General features: G+C 43.1%; 1 protein-coding gene across 1 annotated transcript; it reads left to right on the top strand.

The window, feature by feature from the left end:
• Nucleotides 1-5,721: 5,721 nt before the first annotated feature.
• Nucleotides 5,722-9,295, top strand: LOC134822892 (proprotein convertase subtilisin/kexin type 5-like). The gene is made up of 2 exons (XM_063834163.1): nt 5,722-8,236; nt 8,402-9,295. Exon 1 carries the CDS (start codon nt 5,949-5,951, stop codon nt 8,220-8,222), a length of 2,274 nt encoding a protein of 757 aa, XP_063690233.1. The 5' UTR covers nt 5,722-5,948; the 3' UTR covers nt 8,223-8,236; nt 8,402-9,295.
• The last annotated feature ends 6,303 nt before the right edge of the window (nt 9,296-15,598 follow it).

Below are 15,598 nucleotides of genomic sequence, written 5' to 3'. Positions count from 1 at the left end.
GCAGTGTGCTACTAGCAGTGTGCTACTAGCTGTGTGCTACTAGCAGTGTGCTACTAGCTGTGTGCTACTAGCTGTGTGCTACTAGCTGTGTGCTACTAGCTGTGTGTTACTAGTTGTGTGCTACTAGCTGTGTGCTACTAGCTGTGTGCTACTAGCAGTGTGCTACTAGCAGTGTGCTACTAGCTGTGTGCTACTAGCAGTGTGCTACTAGCTGTGTGCTACTAGCTGTGTGTTACTAGTTGTGTGCTACTAGCAGTGTAGTACTAGCAGTGTGCTACTAGCTGTGTGCTACTAGCTGTGTGCTACTAGCTGTGTGCTACTAGCAGTGTGCTACTAGCAGTGTGCTACTAGCTGTGTGCTACTAGCAGTGTGCTACTAGCTGTGTGCTACTAGCTGTGTGCTACTAGCTGTGTGCTACTAGTTGTGTATTACTAGTTGTATGCTACTAGCAGTGTGCTACTAGCTGTGTGCTACTAGCAGTGTGCTACTAGTTGTGTGCTACTAGTTGTGTATTACTAGTTGTGTGCTACTAGCAGTGTGTTACTAGTTGTGTGCTACTAGCAGTGTGCTACTAGCAGTGTGCTACTAGCTGTGTGCTACTAGCAGTGTGCTACTAGCTGTGTGCTACTAGCTGTGTGCTACTAGCTGTGTGCTACTAGCTGTGTACTGCTAGCTGTGTGCTACTAGCTGTGTGCTACTAGCAGTGTGCTACTAGCAGTGTGCTACTAGCTGTGTGCTACTAGCTGTGTGCTACTAGCTGTGTGCTACTAGCTGTGTGCTACTAGCTGTGTGCTACTAGCTGTGTGCTACTAGCTGTGTGCTACTAGCTGTGTGTTACTAGTTGTGTGCTACTAGCAGTGTGCTACTAGCTGTGTGCTACTAGCTGTGTGCTACTAGCTGTGTGCTACTAGCTGTGTGTTACTAGTTGTGTGCTACTAGCTGTGTGCTACTAGCTGTGTGTTACTAGTTGTGTGCTACTAGCAGTGTGCTACTAGCTGTGTGCTACTAGCTGTGTGCTACTAGCTGTGTGTTACTAGCTGTGTGCTACTAGCAGTGTGTTACTAGTTGTGTGCTACTAGTTGTGTGCTACTAGCTGTGTGTAACTAGTTGAGTGCTACGAGTTGTGTGCTACTAGCTGTGTGCTACTAGCTGTGTGCTACTAGCAGTGTGCTACTAGCAGTGTGCTACTAGCTGTGTGCTACTAGCAGTGTGCTACTAGCTGTGTGCTACTAGCTGTGTGTTACTAGTTGTGTGCTACTAGCAGTGTAGTACTAGCAGTGTGCTACTAGCTGTGTGCTACTAGCTGTGTGCTACTAGCTGTGTGCTACTAGCAGTGTGCTACTAGCAGTGTGCTACTAGCTGTGTGCTACTAGCAGTGTGCTACTAGCTGTGTGCTACTAGCTGTGTGCTACTAGCTGTGTGCTACTAGTTGTGTATTACTAGTTGTATGCTACTAGCAGTGTGCTACTAGCTGTGTGCTACTAGCAGTGTGCTACTAGTTGTGTGCTACTAGTTGTGTATTACTAGTTGTGTGCTACTAGCAGTGTGTTACTAGTTGTGTGCTACTAGCAGTGTGCTACTAGCAGTGTGCTACTAGCTGTGTGCTACTAGCAGTGTGCTACTAGCTGTGTGCTACTAGCTGTGTGCTACTAGCTGTGTGCTACTAGCTGTGTACTGCTAGCTGTGTGCTACTAGCTGTGTGCTACTAGCAGTGTGCTACTAGCAGTGTGCTACTAGCTGTGTGCTACTAGCTGTGTGCTACTAGCTGTGTGCTACTAGCTGTGTGCTACTAGCTGTGTGCTACTAGCTGTGTGCTACTAGCTGTGTGCTACTAGCTGTGTGTTACTAGTTGTGTGCTACTAGCTGTGTGCTACTAGCTGTGTGTTACTAGTTGTGTGCTACTAGCAGTGTGCTACTAGCTGTGTGCTACTAGCTGTGTGCTACTAGCTGTGTGTTACTAGTTGTGTGCTACTAGCAGTGTGTTACTAGTTGTGTGCTACTAGCTGTGTGCTACTAGCTGTGTGCTACTAGCTGTGTGCTACTAGTTGTGTATTACTAGTTGTATGCTACTAGCAGTGTGCTACTAGCTGTGTGCTACTAGCAGTGTGCTACTAGTTGTGTGCTACTAGTTGTGTATTACTAGTTGTGTGCTACTAGCAGTGTGTTACTAGTTGTGTGCTACTAGCAGTGTGCTACTAGCAGTGTGCTACTAGCTGTGTGCTACTAGCAGTGTGCTACTAGCTGTGTGCTACTAGCTGTGTGCTACTAGCTGTGTGCTACTAGCTGTGTACTGCTAGCTGTGTGCTACTAGCTGTGTGCTACTAGCAGTGTGCTACTAGCAGTGTGCTACTAGCTGTGTGCTACTAGCTGTGTGCTACTAGCTGTGTGCTACTAGCTGTGTGCTACTAGCTGTGTGCTACTAGCTGTGTGTTACTAGTTGTGTGCTACTAGCAGTGTGCTACTAGCTGTGTGCTACTAGCTGTGTGCTACTAGCTGTGTGCTACTAGCTGTGTGCTACTAGCTGTGTGCTACTAGCTGTGTACTGCTAGCTGTGTGCTACTAGCTGTGTGCTACTAGCAGTGTGCTACTAGCAGTGTGCTACTAGCTGTGTGCTACTAGCTGTGTGCTACTAGCTGTGTGCTACTAGCTGTGTGCTACTAGCTGTGTGCTACTAGCTGTGTGTTACTAGTTGTGTGCTACTAGCAGTGTGCTACTAGCTGTGTGCTACTAGCTGTGTGCTACTAGCTGTGTGCTACAAGTTGTGTGCTACTAGCAGTGTGCTACTAGCAGTGTGCTACTAGCAGTGTGCTACTAGCAGTGTGCTACTAGCTGTGTGCTACTAGCAGTGTGCTACTAGCTGTGTGCTACTAGCTGTGTGTTACTAGTTGTGTGCTACTAGCAGTGTGCTACTAGCTGTGTGCTACTAGCTGTGTGCTACTAGTTGTGTGCTACTAGTTGTGTATTACTATTTGTGTGCTACTAGCAGTGTGTTACTAGCTGTGTGCTACTAGTAGTGTGCTACTACCAGTGTGCTACTAGTTGTGTGCTACTAACAGTGTGCTACTAGCTGTGTGTTACTAACAGTGTGCTACTAGCAGTGTGCTACTAACAGTGTGCTACTAGCTGTGTGCTACTAGCTGTGTGCTACTAGTTGTGTGTTACTAGCTGTGTGCTACTAGCTGTGTGCTACTAGTTGTGTGTTACTAGCAGTGTGCTACTAACAGTGTGCTACTAGCAGTGTGCTACTAACAGTGTGCTACTAGCTGTGTGCTACTAGCGGTGTGCTACTAGCTGTGTGCTACTAGTTGTGTGCTACTAGCTGTGTGCTACTAACAGTGTGCTACTAGCAGTGTGCTACTAGCAGTGTGCTACTAACAGTGTGCTACTAGCAGTGTGCTACTAACAGTGTGCTACTAGCAGTGTGCTACTAGCTGTGTGCTACTAGCTGTGTGCTACTAGCTGTGTGTTACTAGTTGTGTGCTACTAGCAGTGTGTTACTAGTTGAGTGCTACGAGTTGTATATTAATAGTTGTGTGCTACTAGCAGTGTGCTACTAGCTGTGTGCTACTAGCAGTGTGCTACTAGCTGTGTGCTACTAGCTGTGTGTTACTAGCTGTGTGCTACTAGCAGTGTGCTACTAGCTGTGTGCTACTAGCTGTGTGCTACTAGTTGTGTGCTACTAGTTGTGTATTACTATTTGTGTGCTACTAGCAGTGTGTTACTAGCTGTGTGCTACTAGTAGTGTGCTACTACCAGTGTGCTACTAGTTGTGTGCTACTAACAGTGTGCTACTAGCTGTGTGTTACTAACAGTGTGCTACTAGCAGTGTGCTACTAACAGTGTGCTACTAGCTGTGTGCTACTAGCTGTGTGCTACTAGTTGTGTGTTACTAGCTGTGTGCTACTAGCTGTGTGCTACTAGTTGTGTGTTACTAGCAGTGTGCTACTAACAGTGTGCTACTAGCAGTGTGCTACTAACAGTGTGCTACTAGCTGTGTGCTACTAGCGGTGTGCTACTAGCTGTGTGCTACTAGTTGTGTGCTACTAGCTGTGTGCTACTAACAGTTTGCTACTAGCAGTGTGCTACTAGCAGTGTGCTACTAACAGTGTGCTACTAGCAGTGTGCTACTAACAGTGTGCTACTAGCAGTGTGCTACTAACAGTGTGCTACTAGCAGTGTGCTACTAGCTGTGTGCTACTAGCTGTGTGCTACTAGCTGTGTGTTACTAGTTGTGTGCTACTAGCAGTGTGTTACTAGTTGTGTGCTACTAGCAGTGTGCTACTAGCATTGTGCTACTAACAGTGTGCTACTAGCTGTGTGCTACTAGCTGTGTGCTGCTAGCATTATTTGATAACTAGCATTGTGCTACTAACAGTGTGCTACTAGCTGTGTGCTACTAGCAGTGTGCTACTAGCAGTGTGTTACTAACAGTGTGCTACTAGCAGTGTGCTACTAACAGTGTGCTACTAGCTGTGTGCTACTAGCGGTGTGCTACTAGCTGTGTGCTACTAGCTGTGTGCTACTAGCTGTGTGCTACTAGCAGTGTGCTACTAGCTGTGTGCTACTAGCAGTGTGCTATTAACAGTGTGCTACTAGCAGTGTGCTACTAGTTGTGTGCTACTAGCTGTGTGCTACTAACAGTGTGCTACTAGCTGTGTGCTACTAGCAGTGTGCTACTAACAGTGTGCTACTAGCAGTGTGCTACTAGCTGTGTGCTACTAACAGTGTGCTACTAGCAGTGTGCTACTAACAGTGTGCTACTAGCATTGTGCTACTAACAGTGTGCTACTAGCTGTGTGCTACTAGCTGTGTGCTACTAGCTGTGTGCTACTAGCTGTGTGCTACTAACAGTGTGCTAATAGCAGTGTGCTACTAGCATTGTGCTACTAACAGTGTGCTACTAGCTGTGTGCTACTAGCTGTGTGCTGCTAGCATTATTTGATAACTAGCATTGTGCTACTAGCTGTGTGCTACTAGCTGTGTGCTACTAGCAGTGTGCTACTAGCAGTGTGTTACTAACAGTGTGCTACTAGCAGTGTGCTAGCATTATTTGATAACTAGCTGTGTGCTACTAGCTGTGTGCTGCTAGTATTAACTAAATCGTTAATCCTATAAAGCTATAAAAGTGTCAGTATGTAAGATAAACAGTACTAGTATGACCTTCATCCTTGACGGATGATACGCGTCTAAATTTCTTCGAAACATATTGATTCCAGGGAAAGTGCTCCGAGTCAGTTCATTCACAATGAACATTGAACAACCTTTATCGTCATCATTGTACTGCACTGTAATTTGACGTTAACGTAAAAGGTTAACGTGTTTCAGGTTGCAGCTTCCGCCTGGTAAATGAGTACGGGAGTACGATAAGCAATGAGGATCTGGGACTGCTACTGTATAATGGTGGTACTGTGTGTGACGATAGCTTTAGTGACAATTCAGCCAGTGCCATATGTAGAGAGATGGGATATGATTCAGCTAATGGCTGGACATCTGGAAGCATTTGGAGTCGACAGAGTGGTTATGATATAAGGCTTGATAATGTTAAGTGCTCCTCTCCGCGTTGGTCTTCATGTAGTTACAAAACAAGTCATGACTGTTCTCATGGTGAGGATGTATTTCTAATGTGCAACGGTCGCATAGTGGTCTGTCCTTCAGGTCAATACCGTAGCGCTAGGTCATGTATACAGTGCCGCGTTAACACTTACAAATCTGAAACTGGAACTAGTACATCCTGTACATCATGCTCGTCTTCATCTACCTCCACATTTGGTTCCTCCAGTTGCACTAGTGTTACGTGCCCACCAGGACAATACAGTAATTCTAGGTCTTGTAGACAGTGCCCCGTTAACACTTACAAATCTGAGACTGGAACTGAGACCTCCTGTACTTCATGCCCAGAGTCATCTTCCTCCACTACTGGTTCCACCCTTTGCTCCTGCATAGCTGGCATGTTTTGGAGTGATACAGTTTGTGAAAACTGTACAGCGAGCTCTGCGAGTCAAGTCGGTGCTTTACAGTGCCTTACCTGCCCCACTGGATCACGCTCATTAAATAATGGGAAATCTTGCAGTTGTCCTGCAGGGCAGATATGGAGCTGGAGCGATCTTACTAGCGGCACGTGTATCTCATGTACAGAAGGTACCTACAAGAGTAATCAAATGGAGATGTGTGCGAGCTGTCCTAGGGGTACATCTTCTGTTGCTGGATCTAGCTACTGCTCATGTAACGCTGGTCTGTATTGGAACACAACTAGCTGCCATAGCTGCTCAGAAGTTTCTTCCAGCCAGGAAGGGGCTCTTAGTTGCACTGAATGCCTCATTGAATCAATATCGCTGCATAATGGAACATCGTGTAGCTGTAACGCTGGAAACATTTGGTCTTGGGATGGAAAAACCAACGGGTCTTGTAAGGCGTGCTCCAATAATACCTACAGGAATGATCAAATGGAGATGTGTGCGAGCTGTCCTAGAGGTACATCTTCTGTTGCTGGATCTAGCTACTGCTCATGTACCGCTGGTCTGTATTGGAACACCACTAGCTGCCATAGCTGCTCAGAAGTTTCTTCCAGCCAGGAAGGGGCTCTTAGTTGCACTGAATGCCCCATCAAATCAATATCGCTGCATAATGGAACAACGTGTAGCTGTAACGCTGGAAACATTTGGTCTTGGGATGGAAAAACCAACGGGTCTTGTAAGGCGTGCTCCAATAATACCTACAGGAATGATCAAATGGAGATGTGTGCGAGCTGTCCTAGAGGTACATCTTCTGTTGCTGGATCTAGCTACTGCTCATGTACCGCTGGTCTGTATTGGAACACAACTAGCTGCCATAGCTGCTCAGAAGTTTCTTCCAGCCAGGAAGGGGCTCTTAGTTGCACTGAATGCCCCATCAAATCAATATCGCTGCATAATGGAACAACGTGTAGCTGTAACGCTGGAAACATTTGGTCTTGGGATAGAAAAACCAACGGGTCTTGTAAGGCGTGCTCCAATAATACCTACAGGAATGATCAAATGGAGATGTGTGCGAGCTGTCCTAGAGGTACATCTTCTGTTGCTGGATCTAGCTACTGCTCATGTACCGCTGGTCTGTATTGGAACGACACTAGCTGCCATAGCTACTCAGAAGTTTCTTCCAGCCAGGAAGGGGCTCTTAGTTGCACTGAATGCCCCATCAAATCAATATCGCTGCATAATGGAACAACGTGTAGCTGTAACGCTGGAAACATTTGGTCTTGGGATGGAAAAACCAACGGGTCTTGTAAGGCGTGCTCCAATAATACCTACAGGAATGATCAAATGGAGATGTGTGCGAGCTGTCCTAGAGGTACATCTTCTGTTGCTGGATCTAGCTACTGCTCATGTACCGCTGGTCTGTATTGGAACGACACTAGCTGCCATAGCTGCTCAGAAGTTTCTTCCAGCCAGGAAGGGGCTCTTAGTTGCACTGAATGCCCCATCAAATCAATATCGCTGCATAATGGAACATCGTGTAGCTGTAATGCTGGAGAAATGTGGTCTTGGGACGGAAAAACCAATGTTGGTAAGATATGGAGTTGGGATGAGCTTCATCACGGATCTTGTAAAGTCTGTGCTACTGGAACATACAAAAATGAGCAAATGGATTCATGTCTTAGTTGCCCAATAGATGCAACATCTGCTCCAAGTTTGGACCACTGTTCTTGCTCAGAAGGTAAATTTTGGAACTTAACAGCGTGTGAAAGATGCCCTCAAGGATTAGTGAGTTCGAAGGGATCCCTTCAATGTCAAGAATGTCCAGCAGGCTCATCTGCCCACCCCTCTAAGACCTTCTGCAGCTGCATGAACGGAAACCTATGGAGTTGGAGTGAGCATAGAAATGGATCCTGTCAGTCTCTGTCGCCTGCTAAAGTTCAAAGGAGTGCTCACAAAATAAGTTACATTCTGATTCTTGTGTCATGCACATCGGTACTCCTGGCAGTGGTGTCCATTACACTAGGTTTGCTTCTGCTCCACGAGAAAAGAAAGGGTAGGCTAGAAGAAAGAGATCCAGTAAGAGTTGTCTATAATGCACAGGCTAGTGTTCATGAAGGCGTCCAGGAAGAAATGGAACTAGTTGAGCGGTCGGGTGAGAGTCCAATGATCATGGCTGAAGTTGGAGCGTGTTTTTCTGCAGCTGCTGAGGGTGGACAGTTCCTAGCATCAGACACTGAGAACATATACGAAACTGTAGATAAACAATAGGACTAACTAATAAGGTACATGTAAATTCGTTTTTACTATTCACTAATTGTTTTTATTGTGAAATTTGCAACATACATCGAAACAGAAATCTCCAGTTTTTTTTCAAGAAAGCTATAAATTAGAATGTAAACTTTAACAAAACAAAAGCTGCCATTGAACTAAATTTAAATCTCCCTCAGGTGGACGCTGACTCTGACCTTATCTTGAAGTAGGACCGTTTCAGTGATTAGCTGTGAGTAAGTCAGGAACAATTATAGAAACTGAGACAATGAACCTACACGGACAATAATTATTAATAATGAGTGCATCGAGACTATGTTTTTTAATATCTTTCAGTATTTTCATGGTTAATTTAGTTTACAATATAGCTTACATTATTATGCCGACAGATTTCTGGAGGACCAAAAAATGGTCGCTGTTATACTTATATTTTTGGTGAAAATCGCCATATCGATGTATGAAATGAACCTTTTCGGTAAACTCAAATGTGGCGATTTTTTTAAAACTCAGTCTCATTTGGTTCACTATATTATATGCATATTATGTAATATAAACTAGATTAAGATCAAGATTATCCGATTTTCAATGCAATTGGGTTCACTATGTACATAATGAAATCTAAATCATGTCGACAGTTGTTAATTTCTATTTGTTGAATTAATATGCTTCAAATTAACCCACATCATTTATGCTGTTATCACCTTTAAAAAGCTTCGGCAGAAAGAGTACGGGCACTTAATTTATAACATGAGGCAATCATGAAGCATGTAATCGTTTTAAGATTACATTTAGGATATGTATTTTTAATGTTAATTTTTTGTGTTTAAAAAAACTTTACCAGAATGTTTTGGTTTTCGTAATTGTATAAGCCCATATTGATGCAGCGTGAAATATTGGTCAGGGAAATCACGGATATTGATTGTTCAACCTTTCGGATGATTACAAATTACAATGTATAGAATTCCATACTATCTTTTAGATTTATGTCACTTATGATGGCTCCGGCTGAAAGTACTATGACTCATTTTATCTAGAAGATTGTAGTTTCATTGCTTCTGAAGTAGCTATCAGTTCGCCGGTCAATGTTGGGTATAATACTCTTGTGATTTAACCGTTTTGGACAACCTGGCGCTTATGGTTCTGGAGCCCGATTTTTCTCTAGACAATGGGAAGACCCAACCCATTGTGAATCAAAATGATGAAAGCCACCTCTTAGAGAACTCTCAAACAGGAGAAAAAACAGTCTTCCAGAAACTTCAGTTGCTGAAAATGAAACTGAAATTCTTGAGAAACTGCGTGAAATTGAAACGCCCACCACCATCCCTTCGGGTTAAAGGAGCCCCTACTATCCCTGATGCATCTAAACTTAAACATTTTTCTGTACTAGAGACACTGATGTTAGGAGAGGCCATCAAAAACAAACTGAATGAAATCAAACACATGGCCTCTGTTTTTAAGGCTGGTGCACACGAAAAAATCCCGTTAGTCCCCTCTGAGGTTAAGAGAACCAAGGAGAAACACCAAAACAAACTTGATTTCTACAAACAACAAGAGGAAACTGAGTGGAAGAGGTGGCCAAGAAAAACATTAAAAACTCTTCAACTCATTGAGGGAAATAAGAAGCGTGTGAATTTTAAGAACCGACAGCAGATAAACAGAAGACGAACTGAGAAAGAAGCCAAAAGACTCATAAAGGACGGAAGTGTTGTCATCCTTGTGAATGAACCTGTCCCACCCGGGGCTGTGTGTGTACTTGGAAAAGGGTTGGGCTTTGTACCTACACCTTCTCTTGATGTTGAAGGAACAAGATTGGACATGCGTTTAACAACGAACAGGATCCTTCAGTCTTCAAATCAGTCACTTAACAGCAATGACCAGTTTGAAACCCCGAATCTGCCCCAAATACCACCAAAACTCTACCAAAAATCATACTATTCATCACAGTCATCAGATGACAGTAGTGTTAATGATATTGTGAAGAGTATGGAGGCGGACCTTGACCAGAGATTGACCATTCAGAAAACTACAAGAGGCGACACAAAGAAGAACTTGTCAAAGGAAGAGACTGAGGGCCTAAAATGGCTTGAGTGCATGAACAATGAGGGAAAACTATCCGTTGTTCAAGCTGATAAAGGAGGTGCAGTGATCATTATCAACCCAGAGACACTAAGGAAGAAGACACTTGAGAAGCTCCAAAACCCGAATATCTATACTGAACTGAAGGAAGATCTCACCCAAACATTACACCATGAGTTATTCCTCAAATGGGTTGAAGGTAAAGAGAAAGGTTTTATCCATCCGATGACTGCAAAAAGTGTCATGGGTGTTTCTGATAATGATAGCACAAAAGAGGGGAAAGATAAGACCAATGCAAAGAGCACTTCTTCACATTTCAAGCCAGGAAAAGCCTACTTTTACCCGAGTTTGAAGATCCACAAATTGAAGAGAAAAGACCTTGTGCCAGGCATAGAGCCCCCTGTGAGACTAGTCACTGCACTACAGGAAGGAATAGCAAAAAGGAGTGATGTCTTCTTGGCCAGTGAGTACTTCAAAAATCTTGAAAAGGACTATTGCGAAGACTTACTGACTGACTCAACGGACGCACTGAGATGGCTTGAAGTATGCAATGAAGTTGAAACAGACAAACGAGCCCTCCGAGCTTTCACTTTCGACTTCAAAGCTCTCTACGACTCATTAAACCCTGAACTTGTCAAGGAAGCCGTTCATCATGCAATGAATACCACCAGACCAGACTGGACACCAGCACTCTGTGATTGGCTGGTCGACCTCGTTGATATCAGTCTAAGATCCTCTATTGGATGCTTCGAAGACAAGTGGTACGTCCAAAAGAACGGAGTGCCTACAGGTGGAAGTCTGTGTGTGCAGTTGGCCAACATAACTGTATTTTATGTAATGAACAAATGCGTTTACAGTAACACTGACATGATGAAGAGAGTCAGGACTGTAAGACGGTACATTGACGATGGTGCAGGTTTCTTCTACAGCACTGAAAGGAAATTTGACCAGTGGATTTCCGATGTAAACAAATCCTTGAAAGAATATGGGCTACTCATTGACGAATCCCAATGGAAGGAAGTTGGCACGCCTGTGGCTTTTCTAGATATCGAGTTTTGTTTCGACCCTGAGGGAAACTTACAAACTGACCTCCATATCAAGGAAACAGATTCAAGGAGCTATCTACATTTTAGCAGTGCACATCCAAACCACATTTATAGTGGAATAGTTTACAGCCAGTGTATCAGACTCAGGAGAATAATCAACTCACAAGAACGACTGGAAACCAGATTGAGTGAATTAAGCCAAGCATTCAAGGCAGCTGCTTATCCCTCAAAAATGGTGAACAACATTAGCAAAAAAGTTCTCAACTCCGAAAGAAACCTTGAACGAAGACCTCCCAAGGACAACACACTGAAGCCAGAGATCCTACCAATAAGGGTTGTCTCAACCTACGGAAGTGACTCTGACATTGTCACCACAGTGAAAAAGTATGAGGAGAACTTAAAGAAGACCAGAAGTTTTTGTAACCTGAGTGACTCAAAACAACAGAGTAACACCCTTGAAGAAAAGAAGAATGGCAAAAAGTTCTTCCAATTTGTCAAGAAAACAGGAAGCAACCTCAAAAGCCGGTTGGTTAAGGTGAAAGAAATAGCTCTGGGGAATAAGCATGGTCAAACAAGGCCGTGTAGAAAGAAGAACTGTGCAACGTGTGAGTCTATTGATAGTGCTACACAAATCAGCATCAATGGGAAACGGGTAAAACCAGCACCAGGTACATGCATCACTTACAACATCATATATTTGATCAGATGTAAACTGTGTGAGAAACCATACGTAGGCAAATCCACCAGAATGCTACGGGTAAGGTTTGGCGAACACAGAAGAGCATTCTACAAGATCATCAGTGGGCAAAAGGTTGACACGGATGATGACTCAAACTGCGTAGGACTCCACCTCCATATAGAGCATGGACTGACTCAGAAGGAAAATTTTAACAATAGTGTTTCAGTGTGTATCCTAGAAAATTCAAGTCCTAGTAGTTTAGATGTTAAGGAGCACCGATATATACATGCCTTAAATTCCCTCCGCCCCTCAGGAATGAATAGTACAAACCCTTTTAAGATTCCTTTATTGCATAATTGATTTTTATTTTGTCTGAGGGGCTTTCCATAAATTATTTTTTTAAATAATTGGTCCTTTTATTGATGTTTCATATTTCACGGCAGTTTCCTTTTCAGAGTTTGAGTTTATATTTAGAAACTAACCATACTATCTTTTAGATTTATGTCACTTATGATGGCTCCGGCTGAAAGTACTATGACTCATTTTATCTAGAAGATTGTAGTTTCATTGCTTCTGAAGTAGCTATCAGTTCGCCGGTCAATGTTGGGTATAATACTCATGTATAGAATTCCCTTCATTAACAGTTTTGTTTGACAGAATGAATTTTTGCAATCAATGTGTTTTTATTTTTTGTGTTTTAAAGAACTTTTTTTGTGTTTTAAAGAACTTACCAGAATGTTTTGGTTTTCGTAATTGTATAAGCCCATACTGATGCAGCGTGAAATAATGGCCAGGGAAATCACGGATATTGATTGTTCAACCTTTCGGATGATTACAAATTGCAATGTATAGAATTCCCTTCATTAACAGTTTTGTTTGACAGAATGAATTTTTGCAATCAATGTGTTTTCTTCAAATACCTAAGAAACGCAAAACAATAAACATTTAAAAACCAAATTTACTTTGAACTCCGACCGAAATCAAACTTCCAGCACCTCAATTGTGCCATTTATAATAGTGGGCTAAAATGGGCGATTAGGTTTGGCCTCTATACGGCCACTATACGGCCTCTATACGGCCTCTATACGGCCTCTATACGGCCTCTATACGGCCTCTATACGGCCTCCAAATGGCCTTTATACGGCCCCTACACGGCCACTATACGGCCTTTATACGGCCTCTACACGGCCTCTATACGGCCTTTATACGGCCTTTATACAGCCTTTATACGGCCTCTATACGGCCTTTATACGGCCACTATACGGCCACTATACGGCCTCTATACGGCCACTATACGGCCTTTATACGGCCACTTAAAAGATATTTTAAGCCACAAAGTGGCTACTATAACCGGCCACTAGCCGGTCACTAGCCGGCTACTAACCGGCACTTAGGGACCCCTAAGGAACAAATTTGGCTTGGGTAGACTACTTTCTGAATATAGGGCAGTTTTGAGCAATTGACCACGCCCTTTTTTGGCGCTTTCGTGATTTCTAAACCCACATATCTCCACTTCTGATTGGAGAAAGGAGATCAACTATGAAAATGATCAGAATCATCATATTTAGTGGGGTAGAACCTGGTTTCAAAGTCCTCACGCGCAAAACTGCCCCATATAATTCAGAAAGTCTACCCAAGCCAAATTTGTTCCTTAGGGGTCCCTTGATCCGTTCCAGGTCTCAAACCTCGGGGCGGAAGACGTGTCTACCGGAATATTCTCAGATCCTTGATTGCTGTAAGAAAGAATCAAAGTTAAATTGTGACCTGCTGTGACTATTTGACTGCAACTAATCGGAAAATAGCAAGTAGTGGCCGATTAGTAGCCGGTTTGGAACCTCGAATAAGCGGGTCTTCTTTATAACGTAGCTAAGTGCCGGTTAGAAGCCGGCTAGTGACCGCCTAGTAGCCGGTTAGTAGCCACTTTGTGGTCACTAGCCGGCTAGAGGCCGTGTAAAGGCCGTATAGTGGCCGTGTAGAGGCCGTATAAAGGCCATATAGAGGCCGTATAGAGGCTGTATAGTGGCCGTATAGAGGCCAAACCTAATCGCCCATTTTCCCCGGAAATTTCATCTTCAAAAACTAAAAATGGGACAGAGAATGGGACAATGTGATTTTCCAATTCTCTTCGGGATTTTGATTTCCAGTACCTAAATTTGGTTTCATACCATCATCAATTAATTTACTAATTAATCTCTGGGAAAAATGTCCAACCTTGAATCTGTCAAATCTGTGTTCAGAAATTTTCATATTTAAAAATGCGACAGAAATTGGAAAATATGAATTTTCGTTTTGTTAAGCTTTCTGCTGAGTGCTGCGAGCTTCTTCCCGCTCGACCGCAAAACAGTTTTTCGCCGATAACTCGTTCGATCAACAACAAAATTTCGAAACGTACGTTTAAATATACATCGATTTAATATGGTTTTCGACCCTAACCTTAACCCGGGCCACCAAAAAAATTTTTTGCCCATATAATTATAATATAAACTCTCCATAAATCTCCCATAACACGGGTGATTCGGAATCAGCGTCCAAAAATACACCGATTATTATTAAAATTATTTTCATACCCTCAGTACCTTTTCACAAGAATTTTCTATGATTTGGGCAAGCGATTTAGTGGAAGCACTTCAACCCAGTAGTTAATAAACTTTGAAGCAGTCGTTCATTCTATTTTGCATGCAGATTGATGATTAAAAATATTTTACGGATGATACCCGTAAATATTTGTTTCAAACCCGGCTATACGCGAACGAGGCGTGCAGTTCGGCGCGTGAGAGTGAGACTGGGTCCGGGGTTGACGGTCGTGGTAGGTTATAAACAAACAAATACCATTTAATCTACAAACAAATACCTTCTTTCAGTCTCCAAAACAGGCGTGGTTAATCATATAAAACAGAAACAGTAAGATTAAAACGTTAAGACACCCACGGCGCCCTCTATTTACTTTTAAATTTTTATAAGTAAAGAGGGTCCACTCTGCACTGGTTCGCTCCATATAATACAAACCTAGATGTTAAAGGTCAATATATAGAGTCTCGGGAGAGCAATGTCCACTAGAGAGCATGTGTACACTGTATCCGAATACAGATTATATAGAACATAGTGAGCGTGTGTTCACTGTATCCGCACTACAAGTATACATACTGATTATATAGAACCTAGAGAGCATGTGTACACTGTATCCGCACTACTTACTGATTATATAGAACCTAGTGAGCATGTGTACACTGTATCCGCACTACATACTGATTATATAGAACCTAGTGAGCATGTGTACACTGTATCCGCACTACAAGTACATACTGATTATATAGAACCTAGTGAGCATGTGTACACTGTATCCGCACTACAGGGACAAAAGGATTTCGCGATTATTTTGGCCAAAAATCGCGGTACCGCGAAATTTAACAGGCTATACATTAAACTATACATAAAATTTGTCGCGGAGAATGGGAAATTTCGCGATTTCGTACATGCCGCGAAATCCTTTTGTCCCTGCCGCACTACATACTGATTATATAGAACCTAGTGAGCATGTGTACACTGTATCCGCATACTGATTAAATTATATAGAA

This window comes from Bolinopsis microptera, chromosome 11 (genome assembly GCF_026151205.1).
Source record: "Bolinopsis microptera isolate Bmic1 chromosome 11, MBARI_Bmic_1.0, whole genome shotgun sequence".
NCBI lineage: Eukaryota > Metazoa > Ctenophora > Tentaculata > Lobata > Bolinopsidae > Bolinopsis > Bolinopsis microptera.
This window is presented reverse-complemented; position numbering and strand designations above follow the sequence as displayed.